Source organism: Ostrinia nubilalis, chromosome 20 (assembly GCF_963855985.1).
Source record: "Ostrinia nubilalis chromosome 20, ilOstNubi1.1, whole genome shotgun sequence".
NCBI classification, from domain to species: Eukaryota; Metazoa; Arthropoda; class Insecta; order Lepidoptera; family Crambidae; genus Ostrinia; species Ostrinia nubilalis.
Genome location: NC_087107.1, coordinates 5,882,178 through 5,901,784, shown reverse-complemented (window position 1 = coordinate 5,901,784; position 19,607 = coordinate 5,882,178). Strand labels below are relative to the sequence as shown.

Genomic DNA, 19,607 nt, shown 5'->3' with positions numbered 1-19,607 from the left:
CAATCAAAACATAAAAAAACTTATTTTTTACAGTTTTTTAAGTATTAATAAATGTTAGACAATTGGTTTAATTGTTAATAGTCGGTGTTGTTAAAAATGTCTAGAAAACCTTAACACAAAATACAAGCACTGTCCCAGCTGTTATTAAAGATAATCAGCTTACGAAACGAGCACTTAGAAGGTCCCTTTTATGTATTCAGGTCCCTTTTTAAATATCTCAGCCTTTACTTGGGCTTTTCGCGAACCCTAAGCGTCCGCTCCCTTCGACCTCTTGGCACCGTTAATTAATTCAGAACAATTTGGCTCCGGGATTTCCTTTCTCCTTAGCATGATGAAGACAGGCAATTAATTTTCGCAGGTAGGAAAATGTTGCTGCTATTAATTACTATGTGTATTATTATCCTCCCACTTTTTGTCATGTTATTTACATTGCTTGAGTAGTTCCCATTTATTTGGCAGATATAAGACCACCAAGATTTTCAATTTAGTGCTACTTACTCTTGTTGAGTTACTAAGCTGTGAAATTAGATACTTCCAATGATAGTTAAGAGTAGAGGAAAATCCGAATCTTTTAAATTCTATTGTTTTAAAAGCAATTCAAATGTTGGGCAGCCCTGATCTAACGAGTTCATTATATGCGCCTGAACAGTGCGATATCTATCTGCCTGTGATTTATGCGCATATCGACAAGGTGATTTATTTTTAACAGCACATTATTAAACTTTCAGTTTTCTCTATGAAAATACTGGCACATTATGTTTTTATTTACTTTTAAAAAGTTATTTACAACAGAATTCTTTTGTTTTTATAGCCAATCTTAATTTTTGACAGTTAATGAGCTGTATTTGCGTTCTTTAACTACCTTGTTAATACTCGTAGTAGGTATTTGATAAAAAGCAAGACTTACAATGTAAGCCAAGTTACTGTCGTTTCTTTCATAAGACTATTAACGTTTAATTTTACATCGATATTTTTAATTGTTACGAGTTACTTTCACTGGATTACGCTTCATTGGGGTATCGTTTCGTTAATTGATTGGTACAATGTATTAATTAATTGAAAGAACTAAGTAGTTTTTTATTTCTACTTTTAAATGAAAGAACGAAAAGTCCGCACGAGGTCAAATACCCTGTGTGTTGCTAGGGCTATTAGAACCAAGGGTCGACTCCGAAAATTGTTCAAGTGATATCAGCTCTATATGGGTCATTCCATGAAAATCTGTATATTTTCGACGTCATTTTGTCCGTAACTTTTTTAAGATGCTTTTGAATACTTTATTAGTGTAAATTATAGTTTATTAATTAATTATGTTATGTCTAAAAGGGCCAGTCACTTTATGCTTTATTTTAGGAGAAATTATAATTTTCAATTTTTTCATACTACATTACTCCTATATGACCTCTAATAAAGTATAAAACTTATAACCTTAACATTTATAGATAAGTTAATATACATAATGTAGTTGTTTTGTTATTATCACTATATAAAAAACATCATTCCCTAACTAGTAATTTAGTCCCAAGTGCCGTTTAAAGCTAGGGCCTGACGCTCTAGGGACTGACTATTTGGAGTAAAACTTAACACAAATGCAGATTAACTTTATATTATAAGATGCTTAATACGATGTGCCGAAAATAGCCAAAAAACCACACGTAAATACTAATTAAATTATATACAATTTCTTATTGTAATCAATAAAGCTACTCAACTAGGGACTGACGAAGTGACTGGATTAACACATGTTTCCGCAACAACTGGCACGTTTGCACTAATTCAAAAAACGGCTACCGCAAAGCCAGTAAGGTCTGAGGATAACTTCGTATCGTACTTTAAACTCAACTAAATGTCATTCACTCTAAATACATATTAAAGCGCAAAATTATAAAATCAGTGCGTGGCGAGGGAATGACGCTAAAAGCTGTAGACTCTTTTTCAACTAAAGAAAATCAAATTATTGTTTGTTGAAACCGCAAAATATTAATATGATTCGGTGTAATATACATTTAAATAGATTATTCGTTAATTAAAACAAAGGATAAAGTTGATGTTTTTATAAATGTGGGTCCCAAAACACAAACTTTTGGAGTACGGACATGCCTAGGGAATGACGTTTTGGGTCATTCAAAAGGAATTTAAGATGTTTTAAATATAGTTTCAAAAAATATAAATGGGTGATGAATAAAGCACATTGCGAGCTGTTATTTAACAATTTTGGAATAAAATATTAACAAATATTTCATGTGAAATGTGGCGCGGACTAAGAGTTGACATATTTTTGTGGAATGACCCATTTCTGTCTCTTTCGCTTGTAAAACATTACGGGGTATGTGAAAGAGGTAGCATGAGTTGAAAGGATCGAGATCGAATTGCAGAGCCATTAGAACTTTGAATGTCGACTATTTCAGTTTCAAAGTCCAATTACAGTTCTTTGACATCATAGTTTTTTCTAAAGATATTTTGATGTAGAGTCATTAAACAAAAATAAATTATAAAGCATTTCCTATTTATTGAGAATATGTATAGCTTAATCGCTTACTCTACCTTTTGTATCTACATAAGTCATGTCAGGTAGTTGGTACAAGATAAAGTTATTGGTATAACACGTTTATTTATTTGTAGGTCGCTTTATCAGACCTTTACTTATTTATTTATTTATTGACAAAGATCTACCAACAACACATCTTTACATAAACAAGTAATGCATGCAATGATGACAAGACCAAAAGATGTGTCTTTATACGTAAATACAGCTTACATACAAAATAAAAACTTGACGACCGACTTATCTCGTTTTTCTATTTTTATTTTTGACAATATAAAAATAAAGTTTATAAAGGAAAAGGATTTTCATTGACTACGAGCATGTTACATTTTCGTGCAAAATTGGAAAACTAACTTTTCATATCGTGATTCTAAGATATTAATGCTCGTCGTTACACAATGAATAAATATTTCGGATATTAATCATAATTATTTCAAAGTTAAATATTGTTCTTTACTAATTGACATTTTTTCTTTGCTTACAGGTACGTTGAATAAACTTCACTGCAGTTGTAAGTAATTTAAGAGGTTCGAATGACATAAAAGAGTTCCTGGCTACGTAAGTGCTCTAAAACTGCTTTATTTTTTAATTACAATAGCAAATTTTAGAGCTATATTTCATCACAGCTCTAATAAGTCGCTACCAAGCCGCTACTAACTCTATAAGCTCTATTAGGAACTCTTGCGCACCTTTCCCACCGTTCCAGACATTTTAGAACTGACGGACGACGTATAAACCTAGCGTGGGAGTGGGATTCACATTCACACACACATGCACAATACGTTAACACGTCCCCCGCGGCAATTACACCTATAAACCAGCATTTGGCGTTTAATTTGCTATACCACAGTAGTAGGTAATCCGACAGATAAATAATACTTAATATTAAAGTCAAAAGTAATTACGAAATGTGTTTTTAAACATTTGCACGCCTCTACTTTCTATTTGCAAGCTTTTACACACACAGTACTGTAGGTTTATTTTAGTAGGTAACATACTTGAGGTAATGTCAACATAGTCGACAATGTTGTTGATTTATTTATTATTTGACAACCATTATGTATTTAGGAAATTAAGGAGACTTGTAGCTGAATCTCTCAAAAGCTAATAAAAAATGCTGATACTTAGAATACAAATTAGTCGATTCAAACACTTATATTATTGACTTTCTACAAACAACTCTTTAGAAATCCAAATGGCGAATTCTGTGTTTGCGTCAATGGACGTTAACGTGTTAAGTAGGTACTTCTTAATGTTTATTAATAATAAAGACTTAATATTGACACGACTAAAGAAGAATAATACGAGGTTAGTGTCATAAAAATATTGCAATTTGAAACTGCTGAAAAATCCCATTTATAATATTTGCACATCTAGCTAAAAAGTAGTACAACTGAAAATACTTCTTTTTATTTAAGATTTTATTTCTTTTGAGCTAAGCTGAGCTGTATAACTATTGTAACATCTACCTTATTGTATTACCTTGTCTCGGTGAATAAATGATCTTTTAATCTTGTTAATCTTTTTTAATGTTGTCTTTTTTAGGAAATACTTTCTGTATTTCATGTACTTTTTGAAGCAGATTCCTATAGTGCAATAATTCAATTTTCAATATTTTCAGTTGTGCTACCCTTCATCTAGGTGTAATTTTTGATATTTTACCTTATAAATAAATAGGTCCTCTCATGAGCGCGCATCGCGGGCAAGTCACGGAAGAATGCACTTGATTCTCAGTGGAATTCATTTGCATTCCATTGCGCTGCGTTTGAAACGTTCGCCGATAAATCCGCAGTTTCGCGACGAGAAATGCTCATAAAATTCTGATGCGAATACCAGACCAATCATGTGACATGAAACGCAAGTATTTTGCGTTTTTCTCATAAGGGGTGGACATATCGATTAAAATTTTAATTTGGACATATCGATTAAAGTGTTAGGTAAAGTTTATGCGACAGATTAGTATGAGGCGATGTTATATTTAGGCTCAGTTGCACTATTTTACTTTAACCGTAACTTTAACAATAACCGGTATTTTGTATGGAGATTGACACATCTTTGACGTTTGTTAAAGTTAAAGTAAGATGGTGCCACCCAGCCTTACAAATTTTTCATGGCAGGAACGTTAGGGTCGTTAGGGAAATGTATGCAACTATGCACAATTTACTGAAAATATTGAGGCTTATAATAAGTTCGCTATACGGAAATAAGACCCAATTAAGAATACATTTTACAATGTCTAAAAGATAGTTTATTATTACAACAGACTACTAAATTATTTACATTGCCCGTCATTCTGACCCACCATCAATCATGCACTCCGTGAATTACGTTATACTAGCATATTACACGCTACGCGATAACGCGAAGTATTCTAACTCCGCTAAACATACGTGTTTTGCGTGCATATTAATAACATATAACACACATTATGAAGCAAATTGTGTGACTAAATCACCTGGCAGCCGGCCTAAAATCGTATTAAATGTAACTGGATTACTGGAGCGCCCCTTTAGCCATGAAAACAAGGCCTAACCGCACCTAAGGGTAGGCATTACTGACACGTTAAGTAGTTGGAACTATATTAGGCATCTAGTATGACCTGGGTTTAAAAATGACCAAAAAGTTAGAAGAGGCACTTATAGGGCAGATAAATCAGGTGCGATTGCGGCCAAATACCTGTCTTTGTTTTGCATAAAAAGTATCATTTTTAACCACATAAAAGACTCGAAAAGTTGAAAAACTTTCTGGATCTAAATACTTATTGCTACTACCAAAATGTCATCTAATAAAACAAAGTCACTAAGCCTTTATGTGTGAATGTATTAGGTACTATAAAACTGAATTTTATGTAGTTTTCTAAAATAAATAGAGAGGTTTTCAGATGTAGGTAGGTATAATACCAACACTGCACTCGTGAGAAGCCGGGACGGGTTGTTAGTTCAGATATGCTGTATTTCAAAACATAGGGCACGTGCGGTCACAATGCTGTATCTCCGAGTGTAACAACCTCACATTTCCATTCATTATCTCCTTGAATTTCATCAATAAATTATGTAATACACGGCCATCACATGTAATATGGAGGCTACAGCGACTTGGCAGCAGTAATAAGCACTCCTCACCGCTCCCGGGGCGCTAGGGTTACCATACGTTCAGATATTTCCAGACTTTCAACTTTATCCGAACTTAAAAAAAACTAAAATTCGTATACGTATGTACAGTCAACGTCAAATAGTCCGTGACACCTAAAGTGACCAATAAGTTGATGACACAACCTTATTCCAATTGCAACAAAGACGTGTTGCGAACTTTTTAGCTAGGTACTTTGGGTGTGGCGAACTATTTGACGCTGACTGTACATGTTTGAAGATATTAAAAAAAATATTTTATGAATTTCTTCTGTAAAACATTCCGCTTTCGTCAAAACAAGCACCTACCTATTAGGCAAAAAAAGTAAAGGTTTTTCGAGTTTTTTTTTACATTCTACATTTTCCTTAATCGGTTTCATATTAATATTTGAAACAAAATAGCTAAATTGATCCAAACAACTACCGAAGCACTTTAACGATTTATTTTTTATCAGACCCTGGCTTTTTCTCAGGGCTTTCCATTATAAATGGTGGCCATACTTGGCCCGGAGTACGTGACCCCTGCTCTCTCGGCCAGGGTATAAGATTTCGACTGGTTCCAGCAAATAGCCGGAGATTTTATTACACCACATGAGAGATTGTTGTGCATAATCTTACGGGATGTTTGCAGTTTATAAAATACTAGCGGCCGCCCGCGACTTCGTACGCGTGGACCTCGTTTTACTCCATTAGGGGTGGAGTTTCGTAAAATCCGCTCTTAGCATCTATAGCGCATACATTTTAAATTTCAACTCTCTTACTTTAAACACATAGGACTTTCATAATATAAACTTCCAACCCTCCTTTTATCTCCTTAGCCCCCGTAGTTGATTTCTAATGATACATTTTCAGTATATGTACCACCACCATTTCAGCCATAGGACGTCCACTGCTGAACATAGGCCTCCCCCAATGCTTTCCATGTTGATCGATTGGAAGCGGCCTGCGTCCAGCGCTTCCCTGCTACCTTTACTATGTCGTCGGTCCACCTTGTAGGTGGAAGTCCCACGCTACGTTTTCCGGTACGCGGCCTCCATTCCAGAACCATTCTGTCCCATCGGCCATCAGTTCTGCGTACTATGTGCCCTGCCCATTGCCACTTCAGCTTGCTAATCCATTGGGCTATGTCAGCGACTTTGGTTCGTTTACGGATCTCCTCATTTCCGATTTGATCTCACAAAGAAACACCAAGCATAGCCCTCTCCATAGCACGCTGTGCAACTGAGCTTCTGTATAAGGCCTATAGTGAGAGGCCACGTTTCCGAGCCATAAGTTATCACTGGTAACAAACATTGGTTATACACTCTAGTCTTTAGGCATTGAGGTATTTTGGACGAAAAGATGTTGCGTTGTTTCCCGAACGCCGAAAACGCCGAAACGCCAGCCGAGTTGGATTCGACGATTGACCTCCTTCTCGAAATTGGACCTACCTAGCTGGATCGTTTGTCCGAGGTAGATATACCTACTTGTCGACAATCGAGAATTGAGCTCCCAACTGAAACTGGGTAGGGCGCAACATGGACATTCGACATAAGCTTCGTTTTGTCCATGTCCATCCTCAGGCCTACCTGTTGGGAAAATCGATTAAGGTCTTCGAGCATTGTACCAAGATCTTCCAACGATTCTGCCACATACAATATCGTCGGCAAACCGATGTGTACACAGTACCACAGTGTACCGAACAGTATATGTACACCTCCACAATATCTAGAGATCATAGTGAGCATACATTTTAACTTTCAAGTCTCTTACTTTAAAAACCGAGGACTGCAATAAAAACTTCTAACCCCCTTTTTAACTCCCATAAGGGTTGAATTTTGCAAAATTTCGTCTTAGTGACTACCTACGTTCTAAAAGGAGGTGTATTCAACTTTGATCACCTGGCTTTGATCAGCCAGGTGATCAAAGTGGACTTACAGCGACAATTTAGTGTCCTTTGAATTTATTCATCACTCAGGATCAGGATCACCCACGGATACGATGTCCTGGGTGAGTCAAGTGGACTCTAGTTAAATTATTATTTTAGTGTCCTTTGATCATCTACAAACAAATCACACCCCCTCTGATTAGTCACATGTCCAATTGTTGTACTACATATTTTGTTTTGTAACATTTTTGATATTTTCTAAAAACCGCATTCACATACATGTCCAATAAACAAATTGGACATGTATGTGACTTGTGACAATTCAGAGGTATGTGGTTTATTTATAGGTGATCAAAGAACACTAAAAAAATAATTTAACTGGAGTCCACTTTGATCATCTTGGTGATCAAAGCCAGGTGGAATAGACCATGAACCCCTGAGAACTCTTTTGAGACTTGTAGTTTCTGAGACTTCGTGATGAGTGAGTGAGTCACATAGTCATTCAATGACCTTTCTTTCTACTAAAATTATAGGTACGTACCTATAGTAATTATCATTAAAATCAAATAAGTAAGTACCTACCAACATAAGTAATTAAAATAAAGACCCTAGGTACCAAAAAAATAACAAAGTACGTACAGAAAATAAAAACGAAGTAATTCTTATCCTATTTAACTAAAATCGCCCACGCGCCCAACCCATTTGTCCGCCGCTGAACCGTACCCTAATATTCATCTCGGTAGATGGCGGCACATAGTAAGAATTTGCAAGGCTTGGAAGTTTGTAAAAAGTCACTAATTAATACTTTGATTTGCTCGTTTAAACACAGTGAATGATTCAAATAGGTACATACAGTGAATGGTTCAATTACATAAAATATCTTTATTTATTAAATTTTCAATATTATTTACGAACAGCGCTATTCATAGTAGGTACATGTAATATTTAGTTACTAATTTACTAATGATGTCAATAGATGGCGTTTGACAGCTTTGCCTTCATGAATATTTACGTACCTCAAAAATGTTTGTCAGGCGCAAGATGATTTTAACCAATGACGATAGATGGCGCTTTTCCACGTCTTATGAAAATCCCAAATATTTTACGGGATCCTATTTTTTTCCAAAATAAAATGTAGCCTATGTTACTCGTGAGTTAAGTAGCTTTCGAATGGTGTAAGAATTTTTAAAATCGGTCCAGTAGTTTTTGAGCCTATCCATTACAACTAAACAAACAAACAAACAAAGTTTTCCTCTTTATAATATTAGTGTAGATGTAAATCTTACATTTATTACCCACTATCTCTTAACTGACCTTTAAATTGTGGTTACCTTCGCTGTTTGTTATAATATCCCTCTCTGGAAGGATATTTAACGTTTTGCACCATTTATAAAAGTATCACTGGTATCTATTTTTTCTATACATACAAGGTGGAAACGATAAGTGATCTCACTTGATTATTTTTTAACTACTTATACAAGCAAGATATCGAAAAACTGGTTACTGATCCTGAAAGTGCTTCACGAGCTCTTTCAAACGGTACTAGCTGGAACTGGATCGATCGGAAAATTCAATATTTACAGCTTCCATACATTTGATGTCCGAAACGGGCCAACTTACTTTGATATCAGGAATAAATAACGACACATTCACTTTAAATATCATTCAAAGTTTTTATTGTCCTACGATTGCGTGCGGTATTGTTAATTACTACAATTAATAAAACCTCCATTTGATTTATGATTCTGTATTTGACCGTGTTGAAAATTGCTTGTTAGTCACAACTTTAAAAATTGTACGAAAATCAACTTTATACAAATCATAAAATTGTTCAAATAAGTAGTTATATATTCCGTATCACAAAATACTACATTTAAATTGAAGTATGCCATACCATTATAAAATCTGCCCTTGCCATCATTTTAGTTCCTCATTATACTAAGGCACTGGGCCTAATGGCAACGTCCTCGATTATAAAATCATTAAAGCTCACATAATCGATCGGTGCAAACTTAAAAATAGCACAGCTTATTAACTGCACTGATATTGTTGGCTAACTGAAAAGTAAGTTGCTTATTTCACTAGGATTTATTAAAGTACAGTTTGGTCGAGTATTTTAAAAGTAAAGGGAAAAAAACTCAGTTTATGATGATAGCTCTGAAAATGTCCAGTAATATAGGGCTGTCTCTTACACAATGATTATAATATGAGTAATAAAAGTTTACACTTTACACATACATTCTTCAATCACTATTCAGTTTGAAAAATGACAACACGACTAGACCACGTATTTCATTATAAAAATCAATGCAAAGCTTTTGAAATCTCAAAATAATTTGTCAACCCTTTATTTCGGACGTGCGTCCCCTAACAATTTGCCGCGGGGTACGATTGTCCTCAATCTGTACCCTTGTGCTCACGCTGGCCATTGTTATCCGATAAATAATTAAGCTTTAGATTTCGTAACGTAAAACACAAAGCTTTTAAGCTTGCACAACCCATCCGCCACCTATAGTTTTTGGCGAAGCTTTTTTACACAATGCACAATCATTGTTCATCATCCCTCACTTGTATATGTTCCCACATTCTCCCTATAACTTTAGCATCGTGTCCATCAGTGAATTTTGGCAATCATGATGGTAAAAAGCTTTTTTTTTAATAAAGAACCTTTCGTTTGAATTGGCTCAATGATTGGTCAGATTTGAAAAAGGAATCTTTTTTATCAGTGTTAACCCTATGACCGCGACATGTTCCCACGTTGTCCGGAACATGTTAATCGTGCGGGCCAGAGGTGGCCCACCGCTGACCGCTGCGCGTACGCATGACCCACTAGCGGCGACGCGTGATTCGCTCTAATGCAAAAACGTGACGAAACACACTTTTACTCACACTTTTTAATAAGCTTACACACGGAAACGGTTTTGTAATGTGTGTGAACTGTCCGACGCGGATCATTTTGATTGTATCCGCATCTCAACCTTTATATTTTAAAGGCGATCTTTATAGTGAGAGATGGGACAGTAAATGTTCTTTCTGAGTCAATAAAACTTTCAATCTTTGAAAGTACAATGAACAATCGATTCAATGATAGCGCAGGTCAAATCATCGGTCATGCAACATGACACAAATGATTTCTGTACCATCTTGTTAATAAATCAACAGCACTTGACACTTCCCATCCCATGTCAAACATCATTAATGTACCGTCATGTCGAGCACGACCGACTCGTAACGCGTCGCAACTCATTTAAAATTGCAGCGAGATAAAATCGATAAGATGTATCGAACTCGGTTAATCGAGTTTCAAGAGTGACACGATAACGCCTAATTAACTACCGGATAAATAGATCAATTGATTAAGCTTTCAAATAAGCGATTTTTTTTCGTACGATAGGAAGTGTCAGCCGTTTTCATCGAATGATTTAATCAAGTAACTCTTATCTACGATCACATAAATGGAAGAAGAAATCCGCAAACATTTACAACTTCTTAATTTAACATCGAAAGTGCTCGAATGAAAAATATTCGTACACAAAATAAATTGGGTTAATTAGTGAACTAAGGCACTCTATCATCCGCTTGTACTTGCTTTCGAAAACAAATCTTGATGGTCATAAATCTTTGTTAATCTCAATGTGAATATTTCGCGACGCAGGAGCGCAGATGGCAGACGGAAGCTTTAGATAAAATATCGACTAATTAATGTCGACTCGAGCGAGCGGACATAATAGAAAGCCTAGCCTTAAATTGGAGTTTTGACACCCGTCTAAAAACTTTTAAATGATCATCGGATGTCCGAACACGACGAGCATTTAAATTAATTAAGAGCGTTTATTGTAACACCCATCGATTAGTGTCGCAACTGAATAGACTCGATCGGTCAAATCGAGCGACCGACATCGAGCTCGCAATAAAGAATCGATTTGCATTGAGATTACTGTCATTTGTTTCCGTTATGGTAACGTTTGCTAATAAAAGATGAGAATTAAGTCGTCTAACGGCAACTGAGTGGGCAGACATTGCTTCTTAGATTTATTATTTGCAGTTCCCGCTCGCAATTAGACTGGTAAGGCAGTACAAATTACTTAATTTACGACGCTTTGTTCGTTTTAAGAGTTTTTCGTTGTTTGCACAAATATACGGTACTGTACAATTACCCATTTTGTACACTCACGATGTTTGTTTATGATGTCACTAAAATCACCACGTAAAATAAAGTTTACTGCCTTAAAATTATCAACTAACTAGGTAATTAAACCAATACACAATACTACAACGTTTTAATCCCAATTTCCCAACCATAAAAAAACTTAACTCATGCCTTGTATTAGAAAGGGCCTCGCAACCTGCATCAATGTCTGAGGAATATTTGCAATGTGTTATTTATTACATTGTCGACCAAAGCGCACCGATCAGTGATTCGTGAATGAGCAATCCACCACTGAAGTATCTTTCGATATTTTACCTTAAAACCTAGTTCACAAGGGTCAGGAAGGAACCATCAATTGGGTGAGCTGGCTGATGGTTGTAGCCGTACAGTATGCAGAACAAGTTTCTGCCAATACGTTTATCTATGACGTAGGCTATAAGGGTGATTATTATCAAGTATAGTGGCAGTTGTTCGCTGGCTGTGTGCCAGGACGTCGGGTATTGATTGATGCCGGTCACGGGATCACGACCATTATCTGGAAACCCTTGTTTTGTAAAGCGATAGCTACTGCACGGTTCCTATAAGATTTATAATCTACACTGTGGGAAATTCTCTCAATTCTCGACTGGCTTAGGACGGGATTTGTTTTCTGAAACCTTACTCCAGGATGACGATTTATTGGCTCTTAATCCTGTGACTACAGATTTCAATTCGACACATAATAACTAGAGTGTGGAAATAAAACATTTCGTTACCTAGTCCACCTGATTATTATTACAGGACGATAGTAAAATAGAAAGTATGTATGTACCTAGATAGGTCTGTCAGCTATTTAGTGCCTTTAGTAGATATAATTATGTAAGTATTATTTTACATAGAAAACGTTTACGAAGTAGACTGAATAAAATATTATTCCCTGTTAGGAGCCATTGAAAGTATAAATTAATTGGAATGCAAATCAAATGTCAATTATGTATTACACCAACACTACAGTTAAACTCATGTTTCGTTTTAACTTAAATATCGATTGACATCACTCTCTTTCGAACTTTCCCTTTCTTAATTTGAATGAACACCGTGATAGTACTAGTTACTTACTTATTATTCATTGAACATCCATCAATAGACGCTGTTGAATAGCCACCATTTTAATATCCACTTTGGTTCTCAACAAAATCTATACTAATCTAAATATAATTGTTTCTTTGAACGCGCTTATCTCAGAAGCTACGAGTCCAATTCTAAAAAAGCTTTTTGTGTTGGATAGCCCATTTATCGAGGAAGGCTATAGGCTATACAGGGTGGAAACGATAGGTGATCTCACTCGATTATTTCTAAACTATACAAGATATCGAAAAACTGGTTACTGATCCTGAAAGTGCTTCACGAGCTCTTTCAAATGGTACCAATAATAGGTTACAGAATAAACTGGAACTATCCGAAAATTCAATGTTTCCAGCTTCCATACATTTGGTAAAGTTACATAATATTAAAAACTACACAAGATATCGCAAAACTAGTTACTGATCCTAAAAGTGCTTCACAAGCTCTATCCAACGGTATTAACAATAGCTTACAAAATAAATTGGATCTTTCCAAAAATTCAATGTTTCCATCTTCCATACATTTTTAGTAGTATCACAGTCATGGCACTCATCTCTTGATAGTAAGTAGTAGTAGCAAGTAAAGCCTAAAACTAATGTTTTCCACAAATAATTTTAAATAAGATGCAAGTTACGAGTTTATTTAACCGACTTTTTAAGTTTATTATTTAACAAAAAATAAATTACACTTCTAATATTGTGTGGTGGGCATACATTTAGTATGGAAGCTGGAAACATTGAATTTGCGGATAGTTCCAGTTTATTCTGTAACCTATTACTAGTACCGTTTGAAACAGCTCGTGAAGCACTTTCAGGATCAGTAACCAGTTTTTCAGTATCTTGTATAGTTTAGAAATAATCGAGTGAGATCACTTATCGTTTCCAACCTGTATACCATAACGCTACAACCATTAGGAGCAGAGCATCAATGAAAAATGTTGCGGAAACGGGAAAAAATGTTCAAACAATTTTCACGTATGAAGTCGCGGGCATAGCTAGTCTTTTATACACACTTTCTATCAGCTCTTACACTGTCTCTAAGGTTAGGCCACACACGAAGGTAATCCCAACTAATATTATAAATGCGAAAGTAACTCTGTCTGTCTGTCTGTCTGTCTGTCTGTCTGTCTGTCTGTCTGTCTGTCTGTCTGTTACGCTTTCCCGCTTAAACCTCGCAACCGATTTCGATGAAATTTGGTACAGACAATCTTTAGACCCTGAGACAGAACATAGGCTACTTTTTATTTCGAAAAAAAGGGATGAAGGGGTTGAAATAGAGGTTGAAAGTTTGTATGGGATTTCTTAATTTTAAAAGATAAAACCATGAAACTTTATATTTAAGCACTTGATAAGAAATCATTAAACATTTGTTCTAGCATTTTTGAAATTTCGACCAGCTAAGGGGTGAAATAAGGGTTGAAAGTTAGTATGCAAGTTCGTCAAATATCACGTCATAAGAAACAAAAAATCGTTTGTTCTAGCATTTTGAAATTTTTACCAGTTTGGGGGTGAAATAGGGGTTGAATTGAAGATAAGACCATGAATCTTGGTACGTAGGTCTCAAAGGATGTGCAGAATTTTTCTACAAACGGAATTCCCGAAATTCGAACGGAACGGATTCGGAACTGGAACTACAAAGCCAAACTTTTTGTATACGAAATCTTAATCACTGAACCTAGGAACATGTAATTTAGAAGTTTTGGGTGTATCAAGTTACAAAAAAGTTCGCTTTTGAAGTTTAAATTCCTTTTAACGAATACTCTGCATCGCCGCCGCTGCCGTCGGTCGTCGTCGCGCACATTCGCCGAAGTGTGGCGGCATCTGCGGCAGGCAACGGCGCGGCGCTGTCGTGTGGTGGGGGAGCGCACGAATCTAACTATGCCTACCCGAACGGGCAGACACGTGAGGGCAGACGTCGTTGTCGGACGCATGCGATTAGAGAAATTTGCGCTATAGAGAATTACATTTTTCGATCCAGTAAAATTATTTTTTTTGTTTCGTATAACTTTTTAAGTGTTTTTTATTAATTAGGTCCTGTAAATTAATTTTGTACATACTTGATATTTCTTTTAGTTCATAGTTAAAAGTAGGTAAGATAGTTTCCGTTACTTTAAAAAAATCCGATTTGCTTTTATTTCCTTTTTTTAATTAATCTAAGAGGTCGTAGTAGGTGTAAAACTAACCTAAGCTACTAACCTCCTACTATTTTATGCATTGGTTGTAAATAAATATTGATTTGGTTGTAAATAAATATTGATAATTTAATTTCTTAGTTACTTTTTTTCCATTTAAACGTGACGGACGATGTGTTTAATTGACATCGCCGTGGGATGAGCGCATCATTTTTACCGAGTAGGTGCTTATTAAAGGTTTTTTTTAATATAATAAATCTTAATCTGTACATCTGTTTTGTTCGATTCATTTCATTTTTGTTTTTCTACGATGCCTCGCAAACGAAAGTCCAATTTAGCTAATAGCTCTAGCAGAGCTCGGGCTGCTAAACTTGCTAGATCACTGGAATCAGAAGAGGATTCACAGATCCGTCGGACCTCATTAACACCTTCAAAACAGCCTTAGAAAGAATGCCAGGGGAAAATTACAAATTAGTAATACACCCAGATCGTACGCCAAGCGGGGAACATGAAAGACGTTATAATGCACCCTTAATAAACGAAGTCGCCGCCATGGTGTGTGGTGAACAGTTCGCATCGCGTGATATTGTTTTACAAACCCGTGACAATACATTGACCAGGGTGCCGGACACACACAAGTTTTATGACGCATTACAGTACCCGCTTATGTTTAGCAAGGGGCAAGAGGGGTACCATTTTCAAATTCCACAAGTCAATCCAGTGACCAAGCTCCCCTTGCCCAACAAAAAAGTATCGAGCATGGACTTTTATGCCTATCATATGATGATACGCGAAGACGATTTTAACGTAATACAACGATGCAAACAGCTCGCTAACCAGTTTTATGTTGATATGTACGTGAAGGTTGAAAGCGAAAGATTGCGATACATATCTTTAAATCAAACAAAACTAAGAGCCGAAAATTATATTCATCTCCAAGATGCTGTATCGAATGATGCCAACGTGAACCCTAATAATATAGGTAAAATGGTGATTCTGCCCTCTTCGTTTGTGAACAGTCCCCGATACTTACACGAGTATACTCAAGACGCATTTGCCTATGTGCGTACGTATGGTCGACCTGATTTATTTGTAACCTTCACCTGCAATCCATCTTGGTCTGAAATAGTTGACGAATTAATGCCAGGTCAAAGCGCCAACGATAGGCACGATGTCATTGCCAGTGTTTAGGTTAAAAGTTAAAAAGCTTATGACTGTAATTACTAAAGGAAGGGTTTTTGGAGAAGTGCAATGCTTTATGTATTCCATTGAGTGGCAGAAGCGAGGACTCCCACATGCCCACATTTTGCTTTGGTTAAAAGATAAATTGCGACCTGACCAAATCGATAAAATTATAAGCGCTGAAATACCAGATCCTAACAATGACAAGGCACTTTATGATATTGTTATGAAAAACATGATCCATGGTCCATGCGGGGCTGAAAACCCTCAGTGCCCGTGCATGAAAGACCGTAAATGTACAAAAAAATTTCCTCGCAACCTACTGAAAGAGACTCTCCATAATGAGAACGGCTACCCGATGTATCGTAGAAGAGCACCAGAAGACGGAGGCCGGACGGCATCTGTTAAACTCCGAAATGGTAGTCAAGTTTCTGTCGACAATAGTTGGGTAGTACCATATTCGCCTGTCCTATTAAAAACTTTTAACGCCCATATAAATGTAGAAGCTTGCGGTTCCGTACGTGCAATCAAATACATCTGCAAATATATTAATAAAGGCAGCGATCAAGCTATTTTTAATTTCAGAAGCTCAGAGTCCTCAAACCCAGTAGACGAAGTACAAACGTTTCAGTCTGGTCGCTATGTCAGCAGCAACGAAGCTGTATGGCGCCTGTTAGGGTTTCCTTTGCATGAAAGGCATCCTACTGTTACGCACCTCAGTGTGCATCTAGAGAATGGTGAACGAATTTATTTTAATGAAAATAATTTTCACCAGCGAGTGACAACACCACCAAAAACCACTTTGACCGCCTTTTTTGACCTTTGCAGATCAGATGAATTTGCAAAAACACTTTTGTACGTTCAAGTACCTCGGTATTACACTTGGGATGCAGGTAGAAAATGTTGGAAACGCCGAATTCAAGGATCTGCTGTTCTGGATTGGCCTGGCGTTAAATCTGGGGATGCATTAGGACGGGTCTATACTGTCCACGTTAGCAACATTGAATGCTTTTGTTTGAGACTACTGCTACACCACGTGCGTGGGCCAACTTCGTTCAATGATCTCAAGAACTACAACGGTCAAACGTTTGTTACCTTCCGAGAAGCCTGTGAAACTAGAGGATTGTTAGAGAATGACAATCATTGGGACTCGACATTAGAAGAGGCTGCACAATGTAGATCAGCAGCTAAGGTGAGAGATCTTTTTGCCATTCTCATAGCGACGTGTGGTCTTTCAAATCCTCAGATATTATGGGAAAAGTACCAAAATGATATGTCTGACGATATTTTGCACAGACTACAACAAAATAATCCCAATATCACATATAATGATTTAGTATATAACGAGGCGCTAACTAAGATTGAAGACCAAGTGATGGCTATATCTGGGAAGACATTATCAGATTTTGGAATGAACCGGCCACAAAGAATCGGAGAAGTCAGTGGTGATTTAATAAGAGAACTGGACTACAATGTCTCTTCTTTACAGCAACAAATATCAGAGTCAGTTCCTCGATTAAACACGGAACAAAAATTAGTCTTTGATATTGTTGTGCAAAGAATCTATAATGGTGAGGGTGGATTGTTTTTCTTAGATGCGCCAGGAGGCACTGGAAAAACTTTTTTATTAAATTTACTTTTAGCCCAAATTCGCAAAGACAAAGGAATAGCTGTTGCTGTAGCTTCCTCTGGAATTGCATCGACGCTGCTCGATGGTGGCCGCACGGCACATTCAGTACTTAAACTCCCATTAAATTTACATCATGAGGAAATTCCAGTGTGTAACATCACAAAAAACAGCGATCGTGGCCGAATGCTACAGCAATGCAAGCTGTTGGTGTGGGATGAGTGCACAATGTCGCATAAAAAAGCGATCGAGGCGCTCAATCGGACTCTGAAAGATATCAGAAGTAACCCGAGTTTAATGGGTGGGATGGTAGTGCTGCTTGCTGGTGATTTTCGACAGACACTACCTGTCATTACTAGAGGCACTCCAGCAGATGAGATAAATGCATGTTTGAAAGCGTCTACATTATGGGTGCATGTAAAAAAATTTTGTCTCACTAAAAACATGCGAGTACAACTACATAATGATACGCAATCGGGGCAATATGCAGCTGCTCTATTGAAAATCGGTGAAGGTCGAATGACTACGGACGCTAACGGCATGATTACATTAAATCAAGAATTTTGTAATGCTGTCCAAAACTTGGAAGATCTTAAAAACAACGTCTATCCCGGTTTAGAATATAACATGAGGAATAGAGAATGGCTGTGTGAAAGGGCAATATTAGCACCGACCAATGAAATCGTGGGAAAGATCAATGAAAGAATGATGTCACATGTGCAAGGCGATGTTGTCGAATATTTGTCAGTAGATATTGTCATGGACAGTGAACAGGTGACGTCTTATCCTACCGAGTTTCTAAACTCTTTAGAGCTGTCAGGAGTGCCGTCTCATAAGCTGAGACTGAAAGTTGGGGTTCCAGTTTTATTAATGAGAAATCTCGAAGCGCCGAGACTATGCAACGGGACTCGATTGCAAATTACGCAGCTAGGACGCAATATTATTAGAGCAATTATAATGACAGGTATAGCTAAAGATGAAGAAGTTTTGATTCCACGCATACCCATGATCCCTACAGATTTACCGTTTCAGTTTAAAAGAATCCAGTTTCCCCTCAAACCAGCCTTCGCAATGACCATTAACAAAGCGCAAGGGCAAACACTTAAAGTAGCAGGTGTCCATTTAGAGAAAAACTGTTTTTCGCATGGCCAACTGTACGTGGCCTGCTCGCGAGTGTCGAGTCCAAACAATCTCCACATTTTAACAAATGATAACAAAACAGCAAACGTTGTGTACAAAAATGTTTTAAATTAGGTCATTTAAAAATATTTTTGTACACAACGTGAGGCTGGCCCCTGTAAGAGTCTCTTAGACATAAGGGACCAGGATTGACAAAAACTAATTTCACGCGGGCGAAGCCGCGGGCGGAAGCTAGTGAAGTAATAATTTATTTCAACTTGATCGTGCTTCGTGACTTCTAAAATCAAGTTCTCAAGTTCCTAATAAAGCTTTATCATGAACTATCGCGAATTTCTCACATTCGTTTAGATTACAGAAGGATATTTTAAAGGATTGATAGAGCTATTTAATTGTTTACTAAGCATCTAATCAATAAATAGATCAAAAGATACGGATCAATTCATCCATCACCTTCATCACCAGCCACCAAGTCTTTAATAATTATGTTGCGAAAGTTTTCTAGGCCATTAGGTTTGATGACTCTACTACGTTTTTTGTGCCTTATAAAGTTATCAAACTCTTCAAACTTATGATCATAATTCAATTGTTTCACAATTGAAACAGGTTGTTATGTAACGAGAAATCAATCACTTATCAGCTGTAGAAATAATCAAAACCAATCAGTCACGAGGTCACCCCATTAACCTCCCGTAATCGCTTGTAAACCATCGGTTAGCCGCTGTCATGGCGAGTCTCT

General features: G+C 36.7%; 2 protein-coding genes across 7 annotated transcripts in view; both read left to right on the top strand.

Annotated features, from left to right (window-relative positions):
• Positions 1–19,607, top strand: part of LOC135081515 (microtubule-associated protein Jupiter) — a 202,967-nt gene that overhangs the window by 161,175 nt on the left and 22,185 nt on the right. The gene's annotated exons all lie outside the window — the stretch shown is intronic.
• Positions 15,344–19,111, top strand: LOC135081732 (uncharacterized). Its single transcript, XM_063976516.1, has 2 exons — positions 15,344–17,675; positions 17,748–19,111. The coding sequence occupies exons 1-2, from the start codon at positions 16,094–16,096 to the stop codon at positions 18,983–18,985; spliced, it is 2,820 nt and encodes a 939-aa protein (XP_063832586.1). The 5' UTR covers positions 15,344–16,093; the 3' UTR covers positions 18,986–19,111.

Bases quoted from the DNA above. Each gene is read 5' to 3' on its own strand.
- LOC135081732 (XM_063976516.1), top strand. From the start codon at position 16,094: ATGTCATTGCCAGTGTTTAGGTTAAAAGTTAAAAAGCTTATGACTGTA. The intron at 17,676-17,747 runs GTGAGGGTGGAT...ATTTACTTTTAG, and splicing joins TGTGCAAAGAATCTATAATG to CCCAAATTCGCAAAGACAAA.